Raw genomic sequence first — 19,062 nt, 5'->3', positions numbered from 1 at the left:
TCTAATTTTTTTTTTAGACAGCAATTTATCCAGAATTTAAAAGTTTTAGAAACTTGTTAAAGTATTTGTTTGTGACACAGTAATGATTTCTGTAGAATATGAGTGAAGTACTCTGCTGTATCATTGCTGACTTTCTGAAGACCAGGTTAATATTCAAAGATCTGAAGCAAACTCAAATTTCTCCAGTAGAAACTGAAACATGTGACAAAACCCACAAATACTTCAATAAAGGAAAATGAAAATTAGTAGAAAATATTGTATTCAGATTTTTGCAGAATCCCAAGTGTACCAAAAGCAAATGCTAAAACATGGAGATGTAGAGATGAGGGTATGTTAAAGGTGAAAAGAAACTGGAAATAATAATAATAATAATAATAATAATAATATAATAATATTTCAGAAAAAAAATCTCGGAATTCTTTTGAACATAAATACAGGAAATTGCAAAAAACTCAAATACTTAAAAAAATTCCTGTTTAATAATTAATGGACTAATGAGCCAAAAAGCAATTAGTATAAAACAAATATTGCCTAAAAATGAACTACTTTAGAGCACACCAATGCAAAACTCTTTCTGAAGATTTAAGGACCAAAGACAGAGAAACAAAGGAACCAAAGACACACAAGCAGAGGACTATTCATAAAAATGGCCTAAGAATAAAATGGAAATAAGAAGCAATAAAAGAGCATGTGTAAGACTTGAAGCAAAATCACAGCTTGCTTAAAAAGAAACCACGTGAAAAAAAAAAAAAAATAAACTTCAAAGTTATATCCAAAAATCAATATCAAACTCAATCAAGACCATGTACTTCCCTCATATGTTGTAAGTGGAATTAAAAAAGAAAGAGGTTCCTAAAATAACGTCATTTCACAAACACATTAAATAATTTATAACAAACACAAATGATTTCATAAGTAAAATGAGTTGTGATAGAATACAAAAAGATAAATATCATACCTCTGGGGAATCATCACATACTCCAAACACATCAGCAAATTCAGTTGGACTTTTCTTCAAGGTCTGGTCAGCAGGCAGCGTGTTGTCATTGTAAGATGATACAAACTTAAAGTCACTGGTTCTGGATCCTGTTGTCAGGTAGGCATCATAATTGTAGGTGCTGCGTAAAGTTCCTGTTCCATCAACATCTGCATAATTGGAGGAAGATAAGCTCCTGGAATGGCTACTGCTCCATCAAACAACAGTCTGGGTTTTCTTCTACGACAAAACCTCACACCCAGGATGATGATGATGAAGGTCAGAAAGAAGGTTGAAACAGAAACGAGAGCAATGATCAAATAAGAGGTCAGCTTGGAGTTTTCTCTCATAAGAAATGTCTTTCAGTTCTGGAACTTCAGCCAAGTTATCAGAAATGAGTAAATACATTGAACAGGTGGCAGACAGAGAGGGCTGTCCATTATCTTTCACTGCAACAATCAGGTTCTGTTTCATGCTGTCAGATTGTGAAATGTCCCGCTGGGTCCTGATTTCTCCACTGTGCAGATCAATACTGAAAAGTCCAGAATCTGTGGCCTTGACTATATGATAGGACAGCCAGGCGTTCTGTCCAGAGTCTGCGTCCACTGCTATCACTTTGGACACCAGAGACCCTCCATGTGCAGCTTTAGGGACCAGCTCAGTCATGAAGGAGCTGCCCTCTGGTGCTGGATACAGTATCTGAGGAGAGTTGTCATTCACATCAGATATGAACACACTGCAGTCACGTTGCTGCTGAGAGGAGGAGAACCATTGTCTCTGGCCATCACTTGGACTTTGAAACTCCTGAACTGTTCATAGTCAAATGACCTCACAGCGTGGATCACTCCTGTGTCTCCATTAACAGATAGATAGGAGGACACCGAGGCACCGTTCACCTCACCAGGTAACAGAGAATAAATCACTGTACCGTTTTGTCTCCAGTCAGGATTGAGCAGAAACAGTACATAAAGAGGAGCCAGGTTTGTTATTTTCACTAACATATGCGCTGTAGGACTGTTCCTCAAACACAGGAGGGTTGTCATTGATGTCAGCTACAGACAACTGAATAGTTTTAGAGGAGGATAGAGGTGGAGAGCCCTCATCAGTGGCAATGATTGTAATGTTGTAATCAGATACTAATTCACGGTCCAGTTGTCCTGTGGTCACTAAAGAATAATAGTTTTTAATAGAAGGAATCAACTTAAAAGGGACATTTTCCTGGATGGAGCAGCGAACCTGCCGGTTATTCTCAGAGTCTCTGTCCTGTACATTAATGATTCCCACCTCTGTACCAGATGGAGTGTCTTCTGGTATTTGATTGGTCAGTGATTTCAGACTAACTATAGGGGCGTTGTCATTCACATCAGTTATAGAAATTATAACCTTAGCATAAGATGACAAGCCTAGACCATCTTTTGCTTTAACGCGTATTTCATATGATGTTGTAACTTCATAGTCTACAGTATCCATTACACGTATTTCCCCTTTCTTACTATCAATACTGAATATTTTCATAACTTCGTCAGTAACATGTCCAAAATCATAAGTCACATCTCCATTCACTCCCTCATCTGCATCAGTTGCGCTCACTGTTATCACTACAGTACCTATAGGAGAGTTTTCAGGCAGACTGGCTTTATAAACGGCCTGGCTAAACACTGGGGCGTTATCATTAGCATCCAGTACAGTTACATGTATGACCACTGTACCTGATCTCTGAGGAGATCCGCCATCTAGAGCTGAAAGGAGTAAATTCATTTCCTTTTGTTTTTCTCGATCAAGCTCTTTATCTAAAACAAGCTCCACTGTGTTTCCATTAGCAGCCAGAATAAAATGTTCGTTCTTTTCTAGGCTATACTGCTGAACTGAATTTTGTCCTACATCCGCGTCGTGCGCCTCCTCGATCAAAAGTGAGCCCTTGCTGCCGATTCATGAATTTCTAAGTCTATTTTTACATCTTTAAATACCGGTGAGTTATCATTGATATCTTGAATATGAAGGCTAATTCGATGCAGCTCCAGAGGATCCTCCAAAACGAGCTCCTGTTTTAGGACACATGAAGCCTTTTTGCCACAAAGGCCTTCACGATCAATCCTCTCTGTCACCATCAGCGCTCCGTTTCTCAGGTTGATGTCACAGTAACGTTTATCACTCCCTTCGGTGTCAATTCGGGCTCTTCTGGTGGACAGCGCTCCAGTCTGCAGCCGAGATCCTTGGCGATATTTCCAATAACTGATCCTCGCTTCATCTCCTCCAGGAAAGAATAACTCTGTTCTCCATGCGCGACGTGCAGAAGAAAAAAAGAGACGCAAACCAGCGACGGAAAGATTTCCATTGTTAAACCCGTTTTCAAATGTTAGTTCTGAAAGGGTTTATGTCGTAGTTCCTCAAATATGACCGAATGACATTAAATGACGAAATGCGTCAATTCAGCGATCCTGCCTAATAATGTAGAGCAGCTCCACGGCGCAAATCCGGGAAGTTAACAAAGGAAGGAGGGATGATGATATTTTAGGCTAGTATATAGCGACATCTTGAGCTCAGTGCAGCAACATTATTCGCCTGTAATCAATGCAAAAACATCAACCTGACAAATAGTGTTGTTTAAAAATGTTGAACTATATTCAATTTAGATTTTCAAAAATCAATTCAAATCAGATATTTGAGTTTAATAACCATGATAAATCCATCAATCAATACCACGAACACCAACACACTGCGTCATAATGCATTCTATCTTTTCTCCGCAAATGACCATGACGCTAAGAAATCTATTACCGTCATTATAAGAAGGCTTCAGGTGTGGACAGCCAAATATTAATAATATTAATAACAACAACAACAAAAACAATAATAATAATAATAATAATAATAATAACACAGGAAACTTGTTATTCGAGTCTTATGCCAGTTAAATTCGCTTTTCAAGAGACATAAAAACAACCATACTACTCTTTTTTTCTTTTTTTTTTTAAATCAGACAATTATTTTATGTTCAAAATTTCAGGTAAATGCTACTATTAAATTCAAGTAGACAAAGATAAGGTTTAACTTCTATAAATGTAAACAACAGAGGCGTAAACACCCCTATAACTATATCTCAGCACCTCTGAATAGGATCGCCTCCCATCCCGTAAAATTTGGAGTCGTCCCATAAGACGCACATCATCAGGTGAAGAATTCCCGTGAGGAAGGATACTGTGTGTATCGATCGTCGTGGCGCAGTGTGCTGCTGTGTAATAGACAGAATGGATCAGGAGAGGAACTGCAGGACCGACGGAGGAACAAGGAAGGAGGCGACTCGATACTAAAACTGATGGAGGAACAGAGAAGCGGAGGCACAGGCACCTCTGTGGATCCAAGATCCACAGAGGTATGTCACGCTCATTTGGTAAGATGCCTTTTCAAGCTGTTTCTAGCAACAGAAAAAGGTTTTGTTAAAAAACTGTCCCTCTTCTTCTGGTGCTTTTCAATTTGGCTTAAAAGACACATCACAATTGCTCTGTCAACAACCTTATGCTCCATGAACCCCAGAGCCCATCCGGCAGAACATCCGAAAGTTTTAGTTAGGTCTCTGAAAACCTTTTTTGCAGGCTAGGGACCCATAATTTCCGCCGGATGGCCCTCGATGTCAGCGCAGATGTTGTTAATCATACGCTTCTGTACCTCCATCAGGGAATAAAAACAACAGCGTGTCTTTGACTCTGTGATGCCAAGACACAGCAACGAGTTGACAAACAGTTGGACTGTGTCCTTTCTCTGCTCCTCGAAAGACGTCCTCAGTTCTTTGGTGTTTCTCCCCACTGTCATCAGTTCGTGGACGATAATGATAACAGCTCACACCAAAGAACTGAGCCCTAAACCCAGCTTCAGGATCGACACGATATCTTCATCATGGACAGGAGACGTGACCTCAGATAATTACATGCTTCCAGAAGAGCATGTCAAGTACTTCAGCACAGTCTCCATGGATGATCTCGTCCACTTCCATTGCCCGGGCAAAGGCCTGAGAGACCTGGTTTCCAAACATGGCTTTTAAATCGCCATATCCGTAGTTCAGGTTCTCAGAAACGTCCTTCACAAAATCAGAGAAAACCTCCGTCAGATATCTCAAAAGGAATCTCGTCCTCTCCTTGATGCTCTTATCCAGGTCCAAAATTTCAAAATCCAGTTAGTCCTCCTCCTGAATTTAATAAATATATTCACCGATGGGAGGCATGGTGTGGCCATTGACTAAAAACCACAAATCTCGTCAAAGTAAATCCATTGCTGCTGTCTTGCACTGAACTCGATCCCGACTCCTCTAGAACTACCTTGGAACGTAGCAGAATGTTACCAACTGGAGTTATTTATACCCGTGTTGCACAACAAAGCAGTATGTGACATCACAACATATGACATCTCAGCACAAGAATACACCCAGCGCTGTGACGTAATAGTCTTACAAATTAAATCTTTTGACAATCTCTGCTACCTCGGCACTTTCTCATAATGTACCTCTTCTTTCAGTAACGACTAATCTAATGCGTTACTATTTCAAATGCAGTAATCAGATTAAAGTTACTCATCCAAGTCACTGTTCATTACAATTTTCTTTTGTAATGTCATTTTATTTCCTCTATATGCCTTGAGGAGCGACTGCCGTTTCTATGCAACAGTTGTCAGCAGCAACAGAAACGTAAACAATGGAGGGAGGAGAGAGATGCACATTTTGTTGCTGGACAGTCGAAAACTCCTTTGAGTTTCTGTTAAGTTCGATTATTTTACGTGACTTTAGGCTTGTTTATTTATTTATCTATTTATTTATTATTTTTTAAGTTGTGGGCTATGCTTTTTATGGGCTTGTTTTTTAAAGACATAAAGAGAATTACAAAGTCAGCCTTCTATCACCTGAAGAACATCTCCAGGATTAGAGGACTAATGTCTCAGCCAGATCTAGAGAAACTCATTCATGCGTTTATCTTTAGTCGCATTGATTATTGTAACAGCGTCTTCACAGGCCTGTCCAACAAATCAATCAAACAGCTGCAACTGATCCAGAACGCTGCTGCTCGCGTTCTCACTAAAACCAGGAAGATGGAGCACATAACACCAGTTTTAAAGTCCCTGCACTGGCTCCCTGTAGCTCAAAGAATAAATTTTAAAATACTGTTGTTAGTTTATAAATCAATAAACGGTTTAGCACCACAATATATCAAAGATCTGCTGTTGTTGTATCAACCTTCCAGACCTCTCAGGTCTTCTGGTTCTGGACTGCTTTGCATCCCCAGAACCAGAACCAGGAGAGGAGAAGCAGCTTTCGGCATCTATGCACCAAAACTTTGGAACAAACTTCCAGACAACTGTAAAACAGCGGAAACCCTGACTTCTTTTAAATCGCAACTAAAAACACACCTGTTTAGAATTGTTTTTGAAATGTAATATGTAACAATGTATTGTTTATTCCATGATGCATGACTTTGTGTTCTTGTGTTTATGATGTAAAGCACTTTGAAATGCCTTGCTGAAATGTGCTATACAAATAAAATTTGATTGATTGATTTATTAAACATGAAGTTGCTCATTGGGCCTGGAGATAAGCAGAGACACATAATGAGACCCGGATGTTGTCTGATATCCAGGTAGTTTGAGTCAGGCTCTCCCTGTTCATCTTTTCTCTGATGAACAGGGAAATGTTCATCTGTCTCTCTTTGTTAATGTCAAGCAGTGGCGTAGCTAGCTCTGTTTTAGGGATGCTTTAGCACCCCTGAATTGAAATGCCACCCATCCCGTTAAATACGGAGACGTCCCATATTTGGCCCTTAAATGTGCGTCCCGTATTGAACCAATATATAACTGTCTCATAGACACGCCTATAACAAACACATCAACACTAAGTTTGACAATAATGGACAAAATAGAGAAAATATTAAGAGCCAAATGATCCCTGAACGCTACGGACCGACACTGAACGTCACGGTTGCCTAGAGACGGACAGAACGCAGTCGCGTTGAGCTGCTATCAACCCACGTCTTTTTAAAACGTCCTCCACCTGATTCCATGTCGGTAGGAGAAAAAACGCTTTAAAAAAACAGACGTGAGTGAAAAGACGCACATTATCAGCAATCCATTCTTCACTACAGCAATATGGCTTCCTGTTATCCATATTGCAGTAACAATTCAAGACAATGACCAAAAGGAAAGGGTCACAAGGCAACTTAAACTACACCTCCTGAAACCAAATGAAAAAATGGTCCCTTAGAATCATGAACACTGAAATACTTAAATTAAATGCTTATGTATAATGAACACAAACATTAATAAGCTAATAAATCCAAACAAAACAGTAAATATAATACTGAAAACAAATTACTTTATAACACACAATTTCAGAAGTCTTCATGACGTGGATTTCAGGACCAAGGATAGAGAAAGAAACAGAAGCTGTGATTCCTTTCATAAAAAGCAAGAGGAGAAGTAGAAAATAAGCAAGAAATATGAAGAAATTTGTAAGATTTGAGTCAAAAATCATGAATATAGAAGAAGAAAATACCTCAAAACCTTCTTTGAAAGTGAATGAAAAATAAACACGAGAAAAGGTCTGGCTTGAGAGGAGAAAGCATTTGACAGTGATCTTTCTTTATAACTAATGACTGAAAGCTGAAGTTCTGAAACATTATGCAAAACATGAATATGACAACAATAAAAATGAGAAAATAGCACCATAGTTTTACTTCTAATTAATCATCTAAAGATGAGCATGTTTCCTCTGGTCGTAGGGATTAAAAAACAGAAACGAAAAACTGATGCAAAAAAGAAACGCAAAGGTTCTCACAGATACAGCATCATATAACTTCTCATTCATAACAGCAGCAAGAAGAGAAGAACAAAATACAACACCCTTTGAGTGGCTTCCAATGAAAGACTAAAATTTTACGTTTACACAATAAATCTACAAGACACTACAAAATAATATGCAAAAGAACTTTAGTTTAATAAAATTATAGACATTATTCAGAACTGAAGTCCAAAAAGCAATATTAAATTCAATCATAAAAATAACAAATGTAAACTTGTATAAAATGCATCTGATATGGTATGGAGAGTTCAAGAATAGAGTATAAACCATGAAATACCTTCGCAAACATTAAAATATTCTAAATAACTTACAATAAATACAAAATGAGTTTCATGAAGTAAAAAAAGTGGTGATCGATTCCAAAAAGATTTATAGATTCATACCTCTGGGGAATCATCACAGACTCCAAACACATCAGCAAAATCTGTTGGACTTTTCTTCAAGGTCTGGTCAGCAGGCAGCGTGTTGTCATTGTAAGATGATACAAACTTAAAGTCACTGGTTCTAGATCCTGTTGTCAGGTAGGCATCATAATTGTAGGTGCTGCGTAATGTTCCTGTACCGTCAACATCTGCATAATTTGGAGGAAGATAAGCTCCTGGAATGGCTACTGCTCCATCAAACAACAGTCTGGGTTTTCTTCTGCGACAAAACCTCACACCAAGGATGATGATGATGAAGGTCAGAAAAAAGGTGGACACAGAAACCAGAGCAATGATCAGATAAGAGGTCAGCTTGGAGTTCTTCTCCTCATAAGAAATATCTTTCAGTTCTGGCACTTCAGCCAAGTTATCAGAAATCAGTAAATACATTGAACAGGTGGCAGACAGAGAGGGCTGTCCATTATCTTTCACTGCAACAATCAGGTTCTGTTTCATGCTGTCAGATTCTGAAATGTCCCGCTGGGTCCTGATTTCTCCACTGTGGAGATCAATACTGAAAAGTCCAGGATCTGTGGCTTTGACTATATGATAGGACAGCCAGGCGTTCTGTCCAGAGTCTGCGTCCACTGCTATCACTTTGGACACCAGAGACCCTCCATGTGCAGCTTTAGGGACCAGCTCAGTCATGAAGGAGCTGCCCTCTGGTGCTGGATACAGTATCTGAGGAGAGTTGTCATTCACATCAGATATGAACACACTGACAGTCACGTTGCTGCTGAGAGGAGGAGAACCATTGTCTCTGGCCATCACTTGGACTTTGAAACTCCTGAACTGTTCATAGTCAAATGACCTCACAGCGTGGATCACTCCTGTGTCTCCATTAACAGATAGATAGGAGGACACCGAGGCACCGTTCACCTCACCAGGTAACAGAGAATAAATCACTGTACCGTTTTGTCTCCAGTCAGGATCTCGAGCAGAAACAATACATAAAGAGGACCCAGGTTTGTTATTTTCACTAACATATGCGCTGTAGGACTGTTCCTCAAACACAGGAGGGTTGTCATTGATGTCAGCTACAGACAACTGAATAGTTTTAGAGGAGGACAGAGGTGGAGAGCCCTCATCAGTTGCAATGATTGTAATGTTGTAATCAGATAATGATTCACGGTCTAGTTGTCCTGTTGTCACTAGAGAATAATAGTTTTTAATGGAAGGAATCAACTTAAAAGGGACATTTTGCTGAATGTAGCAGCGGACATTTTGACTGTTATCCGAATCTACATCCTGTACATTAATGATGCCCACCTCTGTGCCAGGAGACACATTTTCAGGTACTGGGTTTGCTAGAGACTTTATATAAATAACAGGTGAATTGTCATTTACATCGGTGACATGTACAGTCACTTTAGTGTAAGATGACAATCCCAAGCCATCTTTCGCTTTAATGCGCAGGTCATAAGTTGCAACCGATTCAAAATCTATCTCGCTAATGAGTTTTAATTCTCCTGTCTTAGGATCAAGGCCAAAAACTTTCTTTACAATTTCTGAAACATGTCCAAAATCATAAGTCACATCTCCATTCACTCCCTCATCTGCATCAGTTGCGCTCACTGTTATCACTACAGTACCTATAGGAGAGTTTTCAGGCAGACTGGCTTTATAAACGGCCTGGCTAAACACTGGGGCGTTATCATTAGCATCCAGTACAGTTACATGTATGACCACTGTACCTGATCTCTGAGGAGATCCGCCATCTAGAGCTGAAAGGAGTAAATTCATTTCCTTTTGTTTTTCTCGATCAAGCTCCTTATCTAAAACAAGCTCCACTGTGTTTCCATTAGCAGCCAGAATGAAATTTTCGTTTTTTTCAAGTCTGTACTGCTGAACTGAATTTTGTCCTACATCCGCGTCGTGCGCCTCCTCGATTAAAAAACGAGCTCCCTTTGCTGCCGACTCTCGAATTTCAAATGCAAACGACGCTTCGTTAAACTGAGGTGTATTATCATTAATGTCTTGAACATGCAGACTGAAAGGATGCAATTCCAGAGGGTTCTCCAGCACGATTTCGCGTTTTATTACACAAGACAATCGTTCTCCACACAGCTCCTCTCGGTCAATCCTGTCGGAAACAGTTAAATCCCCTGTGCTTCTATTGATATCACAATATCGCTTCCGATTCCCTGCCGCATCAACACGAGCATTCCGTAGTGACAATTTACCCACGTCCAGGTTCAGATCCTTCGCTACATTTCCAATGGCATATCCACGTTTCACTTCCTCCTGCACCGAATAGCTCACGTCTCCATTCACTCCGATCCAGAACAAAAAGAGGAGACACACAATCCGATGCTCCATTGTGGCACATAGGAAATGTTTTCAAAACACAACAGGGACCCTTGGTTATATTCCACAAAAAAAATCAGTGGTAGAAACAGCAACGCACAAAAACAGAAGTAATTCGAGCGCTTCTCGATCTGTCTGGATGCGCAGATTGAATTGTGAAGCTTTCTTTACATCTAAAACGGCGCGGGGAGGGAAGAAGAGCCTTCTCACAGACAGGCAAATAGTGACACCTTGAGAAAAAGGAAGAAACAGCACTTTTACACTGTTCTCAGTATAAAAGTCTGCCTTCGAATAAATAATTTCTTCTTTAGTATAATTCGTCCTCTCAGCGTTCTTAACGGCAAAACAACGCTGCAGAAACCTTTCTTTAAAGCAATAAAAACTCCGAATAATGTCTGACTTTCACTTTATAGGTTTGATGAGTGCTAAAATCATACAACATAAATCTGTACGGTTTATGTGTACGGAAAGTCAGACAGACAAAATGCACGGAGTTTGACGGATTATGGTCAACCTGACCGTCATTAAAAAGTTCCAAAATAAAAAACTTTTTGTTCTTAGTAATCTATATAGTGTCTATAAGAATAATCATTAATGCAGTCATGTCATTGTTAGTGTGTGTGTTGTTCATAACCTAAACAAACAAACAAATAAATAAACTACGGTAACTAAACAGTAATATCCCTTCATTAATTTAGTTGGTAATACAAACATGTCCAAATAACAGATTTGCTTTGTTATTTACAGATTTATAATCATATCTCATTAAGTACAACTTAAGTAGACTCTGTTTAAAGATGAGTATCCTGGTATTATGTTTGTAATACTGTTACAAAGAAATCAGATGAAAGAGAGTACATGGAAGTCACTTAAAAATTTCTGACCGCAAGATAGAGCAAAACCTGATATTGGACATGTATTTAAAGATAAAAGCAAAGCAAGTACTATTGTTGGACTTCCAAAATTGCTGTCAGTGTGAGAAGCTAAATACTAACAGCGTTTTTATTTATTTTACTGTTATGCCTGAAGATTTCAAATCCTTAAAAGAAAACATTAGATAACTGCAAACACCTCGATATGAAGTCAAACTTGAAAAAATTAGATATTGCAAGAAAAATTCCAACGACAAAAACAGAAGAAGTATTACTATGTCAGACAGGTGCCTACCTCAGGAGAAATGTCACAGCTGCCAAACACATCAGCAAACTCTGATGGACTTTTCTTCAAGGTCTGGTCAGCAGGCAGCGTGTTGTCATTGTAAGATGACACAAAATTAAAGTCACTGGTTCTGGATCCTGTTGTCAGGTAGGCATCATAATTGTAGGTGCTGCGTAAAGTTCCTGTTCCGTCAACATCTGAGTAATTTGGAGGGAGATAAGCTCCTGGAATCGCTACTGCTCCATCAAACAACAGTCTGGGCTTTCTTCTGCGACAAAACCTCACACCCAGGATGATGATGATGAAGGTCAGAAAGAAGGTGGACACAGAAACCAGGGCAATGATCAGATAAGAGGTCAGTTTGGAGTTCTTCTCATCATAAGAAATGTCTTTCAGTTCTGGCACTTCAGCCAAGTTATCAGAAATGAGTAAATACATTGAACAGGTGGCAGACAGAGAGGGCTGTCCATTATCTTTCACTGCAACAATCAGGTTCTGTTTCATGCTGTCAGATTCTGAAATGTCCCGCTGGGTCCTGATTTCTCCACTGTGCAGATCAATAGTGAAAAGTCCAGGATCTGTGGCTTTGACTATATGATAGGACAGCCAGGCGTTCTGTCCAGAGTCTGCGTCCACTGCTATCACTTTGGACACCAGAGACCCTCCATGTGCAGCTTTAGGGACCAGCTCAGTCATGAAGGAGCTGCCCTCTGGTGCTGGATACAGTATCTGAGGAGAGTTGTCATTCACATCAGATATGAACACACTGACAGTCACGTTGCTGCTGAGAGGAGGAGAACCATTGTCTCTGGCCATCACTTGGACTTTGAAACTCCTGAACTGTTCATAGTCAAATGACCTCACAGCGTGGATCACTCCTGTGTCTCCATTAACAGATAGATAGGAGGACATCGAGGCACCGTTCACCTCACCATGTAACAGAGAATAAATCACTGTACCGTTTTGTCTCCAGTCAGGATCTCGAGCAGAAACAGTACATAAAGAGGAGCCAGGTTTGTTATTTTCACTAACATATGCGCTGTAGGACTGTTCCTCAAACACAGGAGGGTTGTCATTGATGTCAGCTACAGACAATTGAATAGTTTTAGAGGAGGACAGAGGTGGAGAGCCCTCGTCAGTGGCAATGATTGTAATGTTGTAATCAGATACTAATTCACGGTCCAGTTCTCCTGTAGTCACCAGAGAATAATAGTTTTTAATAGAAGGAATCATCTTAAAAGGAACATTTTGCTCTATGGAGCAGCGAACCTGTCGGTTATTGTCAGAGTCTCTGTCCTGTACATTAATGATGCCCACCTCTGTACCAGGAGACGCATTTTCTAGTATGGGGTTGGACAAGGATTTTATATATATTAATGGGACGTTGTCATTCACATCAGTGATGTCAATAATCACTTTAGCTTCTGAAGACAGGCCATAACCATCTTTGGCTTCAACCATCAGTTCATACTTCGATCCCTCTTCATAATCTAATTCACCTGCAACAATTATTTCTCCGGTCTTTTCATTAAGTGAAAATAACTTCTTTGATTTATCAGACAGTCGGCCAAACTCATACGTCACCTCACCGTTAATACCTTCATCTGCGTCTTTTGCGCTTACTCTGATAACTGCGGTATTCAAAGGAGCATTTTCCGGAAAACTGGCCGTGTACACAGCCTCAGTAAACACTGGAGCGTTATCATTAGCGTCGAGCACAGTAACGTGTATGATTACAGTTCCTGATCTCTGCGGAGATCCACCATCTACAGCTGTCAGCAATAATTTGAATTCTTGCTGCTCTTCACGATCTAATTCTTTGTCTAAGACCAGCTCTCCATATTTACTGCCAGCACTGGTTGTTTGAATACTAAACACAAAGTGGGGGTTTTGTTCTAGGGTGTAGCTTTGAACGGCGTTCTGGCCTATATCTGCGTCGTGCGCTGCATTAATGCGATACCTGGCTCCTTTGTCAGCAGACTCGCTGATCTCCAGCTTCACTGTATCTTTTTGAAACACTGGAGAATTATCGTTTATATCCTCAACCTGAAGGGACAGCCTATGCAGTTCCAGGGGATGTTCTAAAAGCAGGTCAAATTTCAGAACACAGGTCGGTTTTTGTCCACAGTGCTCCTCTCTGTCTATTCTTCCGGCGACCAATAAGTCTCTGGTCCTCGGGTCGACTCTGATATACTCCTTCTCGCTTCGTTCCATTTCTACGCGGACTTTACGAGCATCGTTTCCCCGCGATTCCAGGCCAAATCCCTGGCAACATTTGCGATGACAGACCCGCGCTTCAGCTCCTCTCGAACGGAATATGTCAGTTCTCCCTGTGTGCAGTGTTCAACAAAAAGGACAAAGAGGAGTCCACAGATCCCGGGGAAACGTAGTCCACGCGCCATCATCAGACACTAAAATAATGCAGATACGGTTTCAGTCGTGAAGTGTTTTTGATTATGATTTCAGTATTCCTTGGATTTCGCTCCAGCTTCAGAGAAAAAAGACGAAATACCTCCCAGTCGTCATGGTGGATCGTGTGCAAAACATATTCGGGGTTAAACGCGTTGCTGGTCTTTAGTGACACCTTGAGTATAGCTAAAAAATGACAACGCAAGAGACGTGATCATAATTGCAATCTGCATTTTGGAAAGAAAATGATGCCATTCAAATATTGAACCAGTCAAATAAATGCATACTTATTGAAGGATAATCGGACTTTTATTTTGTGTCATTACTGCAAAAGGGTCATCTAAATTCTAAAATGTTTAAAACTGCGTCATTCCCGTCGTTATAACGCAAGAAGTGTTCCCAGTTTTTCTAAATATAATCTGAAATTGCATGTGTTTTTTTTTTGTAGTTAATTGTTATATCACTCTGTGAACATATAAATGCAAACACCTTTCAAGTGAACGTGATCACACGTTTTTTCAGTAAAGAGACACCGAATGAGAGAAGAAAAAAATCATAAGTGGTCATTAGCAGGACGGCTCCGTATTTCAATGAATTACATCCTAATTCCGTCTCACAAATCTTTCCACGGTTATCATGAAAGACAACACACACGCTAAAAGCGCAAAATGAACTCTCAGGTTTCTTTGTGTGTGTGAGGAGAACGTGAAAACAACAATAACTTGATAAACGTTTTGAAGTATTAAAAAAATCCAACCATTCAACCTTATCATAATTAACTTATTTTTATTTATTTATAAATTGGAGTTCGTAACATCCAATTATATAATCTAATAAGAAGGCATTGGCAAAGCTTTGATTTAAATGTCTTACGGCATGTTGAATAAGTGGGTTATTCATAGATTTAAACGACTGGTGCGGCAGTCAATTTCAGCACCCGGGACAGAGACATAGAAAAAGCTGGTGTCTCATTTGGAGAAAGCGGGGAAACCTGTGAGCCAGTAAGTTCCGTTGTTGTAATACAGAGCAGTGACTTCATGTCTTGAGTTCATTTTGAGCTTTTAGCAGTAATCATGGAAAGCGAGCGTTCACGTTATGACAACAAAAACCCCGCATTTGAATGTGAAAACACAGAACACTGACAAACGAGCAAGCTGAAGATGTTTAAAATGATTCCCGAATCATCTTGCCACACGCCCCAACATATGAATCGATGGTTTATAATATATGACAGGTTCATATGAAGGATGTCGCACGAATTCTCACAAACAAGCAACTGGCAATGAACAAGAAAATAAAGTGCTCAAAAATACCTCGACTTTTCAAATATTTTTTAAAAAACCAATGAAAAGTTATTCTGTTTTGAAAAGTGAAAAATGAGCATACACTGGTTATAGCTTAGAAAATACAAGTTTGGTGTAAAGAAAAACAACAAACAAAAAACTATAACTATGACTTGACATAATCAACAAAAAAGAGAAAATAGAATTATATACGCATAATAAAGTGGTTAAGTCAGAGAAGTGCAACGAATAAGTACTAGATGTAAGAAAAGTGTGCGGAAAAGAATTACTAAAAAGGCAGGGATTAACCAAATACGAACAAAGGGAATACAAAATGAAAAGGAAAAAAAAAGATGAGGAAGTTATATAAATTTGGGTGAAAGAATATCTGAAAAGAAAACAAAAAAACGTTTGAGAACCCTATAAAAGAGGCAAAGAACTTGAAGTCATTACAGAGGTAAAACGAAACATTTTTTACCTCCGGAAAGTCCATGTTGTCTCCGAACACATCGGCAAACTCTGTTGGACTTTTCTTCAAGGTCTGGTCAGCAGGCAGCGTGTTGTCATTGTAAGATGATACAAACTTAAAGTCACTGGTTCTGGATCCTGTTGTCAGGTAGGCATCATAATTGTAGGTGCTGCGTAAAGTTCCTGTTCCATCAACGTCTGCATAATTAGGAGGAAGATAAGCTCCTGGAATGGCTACTGCTCCATCAAACAACAGTCTGGGTTTTCTTCTAAGACAAAACCTCACACCCAGGATGATGATGATGAAGGTCAAAAAGAAGGTAGACACAGAAACCAGGGCAATGATCAGATAAGAGGTCAGCTTGGAGTTTTTCTCATCATAAGAAATATCCTTCAGTTCTGGCACTTCAGCCAAGTTATCAGAAATCAGTAAATACATTGAACAGGTGGCAGACAGAGAGGGCTGTCCATTATCTTTCACTGCAACAATCAGGTTCTGTTTCATGCTGTCAGATTCTGAAATGTCCCGCTGGGTCCTGATTTCTCCACTGTGTAGATCAATACTGAAAAGTCCAGGATCTGTGGCTTTGACTATATGATAGGACAGCCAGGCGTTCTGTCCAGAGTCTGCGTCCACTGCTATCACTTTGGACACCAGAGACCCTCCATGTGCAGCTTTAGGGACCAGCTCAGTCATGAAGGAGCTGCCCTCTGGTGCTGGATACAGTATCTGAGGAGAGTTGTCATTCACATCAGATATGAACACACTGACAGTCACGTTGCTGCTGAGAGGAGGAGAACCATTGTCTCTGGCCATCACTTGGACTTTGAAACTCCTGAACTGTTCATAGTCAAATGACCTCACAGCGTGGATCACTCCTGTGTCTCCATTAACAGATAGATAGGAGGCCACCGAGGCACCGTTCACCTCACCAGGTAACAGAGAATAAATCACTGTACCGTTTTGTCTCCAGTCAGGATCTCGAGCAGAAACAGTACATAAAGAGGAGCCAGGTTTGTTATTTTCACTAACATATGCGCTGTAGGACTGTTCCTCAAACACAGGAGGGTTGTCATTGATGTCAGCTACAGACAACTGAATAGTTTTAGAGGAGAACAGAGGTGGAGAGCCCTCATCAGTGGCAATGATTGTAATGTTGTAATCAGATACTAATTCACGGTCCAGTTGTCCTGTAGTCACCAGAGAATAATAGTTTTTAATTGAGGGAATCAACTTAAAAGGGACATTTTCCTGGATGGAGCATCGAACCTGTTGATTATTCTCAGAGTCTCTGTCCTGTACATTAATGATCCCCACCTCTGTACCGGATGGAGTGTCTTCTGGTATTTGATTGGTCAGTGATTTCAGACTAACTATAGGGGCGTTGTCATTCACATCAGTTATAGAAATGATAACCTGAGCATAAGATGATAAGCCTAGACCATCTTTTGCTTTAACGCGTATTTCATATGATGTTGTAACTTCATAGTCTACAGTATCCATTACACGTATTTCCCCTTTCTTACTATCAATACTGAATATTTTCATAACTTCGTCAGTAACATGTCCAAAATCATAAGTCACATCTCCATTTACTCCCTCATCTGCATCAGTTGCGCTCACTGTTATCACTACAGTACCTATAGGAGAGTTTTCAGGCAGACTGGCTTTATAAACGGCCTGGCTAAACACTGGGGCGTTATCATTAGCATCCAGTACAGTTACATGTATGACCACTGTACCTGATCTCTGAGGAGATCCGCCATCTAGAGCTGAAAGGAGTAAATTCATTTCCTTTTGTTTTTCTCTATCAAGCTCTTTATCTAAAACAAGCTCCACTGTGTTTCCATTAGCAGCCAGAATAAAATGTTCGTTCTTTTCTAGGCTATACTGCTGAACTGAATTTTGTCCTACATCCGCGTCGTGCGCCTCCTCGACTAAAAACCGAGCCCCTGTCAGCCGATTCTTGAATTTCTATGTCTATATTTACTTCCTTAAATACCGGTGAGTTATCATTTATATCTTGAATATGAAGGCTAATTCGATGCAGCTCCAGAGGATCCTCCAAAACGAGCTCCTGTTTTAGGACACATGAAGCCTTTTTGCCACAAAGGCCTTCACGATCAATCCTCTCTGTCACCATCAGCGCTCCGTTTCTCAGGTTTATGTCACAGTAACGTCTATCACTCCCTTCGGTGTCAATTCGGGCTCTTCTAGTGGACAGCGCTCCAGTCTGCAGCCCGAGATCCTTGGCGATATTTCCAATAACTGATCCTCGCTTCATCTCCTCCAGGAAAGAATAACTCTGTTCTCCATGCGCGACGTGCAGAAGAAAAAAGAGACGCAAACCAGCGACGGAAAGATTTCCATTGTTAAACCCGTTTTCAAATGTTAGTTCTGAAAGGGTTTATGTCGTAGTTCCTCAAATATGACCGGATGACATTAAATGACGAAATGCGTCAATTCAGCGATCCTGCCTAATAATGTAGAGCAGCTCCACGGCGCAAATCCGGGAAGTTAACAAAGGAAGGAGGGATGATGATATTTTAGGCTAGTATATAGCGACATCTTGAGCTCAGTGGAGCAACATTATTCGCCTGTAATCAATGCAAAACATTAACCTGACTTTTTCTCTCTCTCTTTTTTTTTTGGTAAACTTTAAACAGTTTTCCTTTTAATACACATGACAAATCAATAAAGATTTGGCTTGGAAAACTTGCATCTTAATGGGTTTACATCTCCCCTTACTATGCAAGTGTAGAAATCTTTAAGGTCTTATATTTTAAGCAATGTTTACCATAAAATTCATTAAACACTTTACAGTTTTTTTTAACCTGTTCATACAACTCGTCACAATAAAGTACTGCAAAAATACAAAGTAAAATCTAACATATTACCCAGTTTCTAAAGGGAAACTGTACTACAAATGAAAGTTCTTGTTTTGTAGAGTTTAAACAGATGTATTATCATGTATCTCATGCAGGATTGCACATTTCCATTTACTCTGTTCATAAAGTAGCACCATTAAAATACTGTAATATTGCAAAGTAAAACACAACAAATTATCCAGTAAGTATTGGAAAACTGCACTGTAGGCCAGTATTTTCTCAGATTTTATGGAGACATTGCATGCAACTCACAATGCTTTGTATACTGTTTTCAGTTAACCAGTTCATGAACTAGAAACAATAAAAATGAAC

The 19,062-nt window shown here is 39.7% G+C and overlaps 2 protein-coding genes and 2 pseudogenes across 2 annotated transcripts; all 4 read right to left on the bottom strand.

Moving 5' to 3' along the window:
- Window positions 1-952: 952 nt before the first annotated feature.
- On the bottom strand, window positions 953-3,819 carry LOC129357893 (protocadherin gamma-A12-like; annotated as a pseudogene).
- A 4,372-nt stretch (window positions 3,820-8,191) lies between these two features.
- On the bottom strand, window positions 8,192-10,703 carry LOC129357894 (protocadherin gamma-A12-like). Its single transcript, XM_055026842.1, has one exon. It carries the CDS (start codon window positions 10,553-10,555, stop codon window positions 8,192-8,194), a length of 2,364 nt encoding a protein of 787 aa, XP_054882817.1. The 5' UTR covers window positions 10,556-10,703.
- A 986-nt stretch (window positions 10,704-11,689) lies between these two features.
- LOC129357896 (protocadherin gamma-A12-like) lies at window positions 11,690-14,529 on the bottom strand. The gene is given in 2 exon segments (XM_055026844.1): window positions 11,690-13,941; window positions 13,944-14,529. Coding segments are annotated over 2 exon segments (2,415 nt in total). The 5' UTR covers window positions 14,107-14,529.
- A 1,168-nt stretch (window positions 14,530-15,697) lies between these two features.
- Window positions 15,698-18,153, bottom strand: LOC129357892 (protocadherin beta-15-like; annotated as a pseudogene).
- Window positions 18,154-19,062: the final 909 nt, after the last annotated feature.

Source organism: Poeciliopsis prolifica, unplaced genomic scaffold (genome assembly GCF_027474105.1).
Source record: "Poeciliopsis prolifica strain line A6 unplaced genomic scaffold, Auburn_PproV2 SCAFFOLD332, whole genome shotgun sequence".
NCBI classification, from domain to species: Eukaryota; Metazoa; Chordata; class Actinopteri; order Cyprinodontiformes; family Poeciliidae; genus Poeciliopsis; species Poeciliopsis prolifica.
Note: the sequence above shows the minus strand (reverse complement) of the source record. Positions and strands in the feature narration are given on the sequence as shown.

Bases quoted from the DNA above. Each gene is read 5' to 3' on its own strand.
- LOC129357894 (XM_055026842.1), bottom strand. From the start codon at position 10,555: ATGGAGCATCGGATTGTGTGTCTCCTCTTTTTGTTCTGGATCGGAGTG.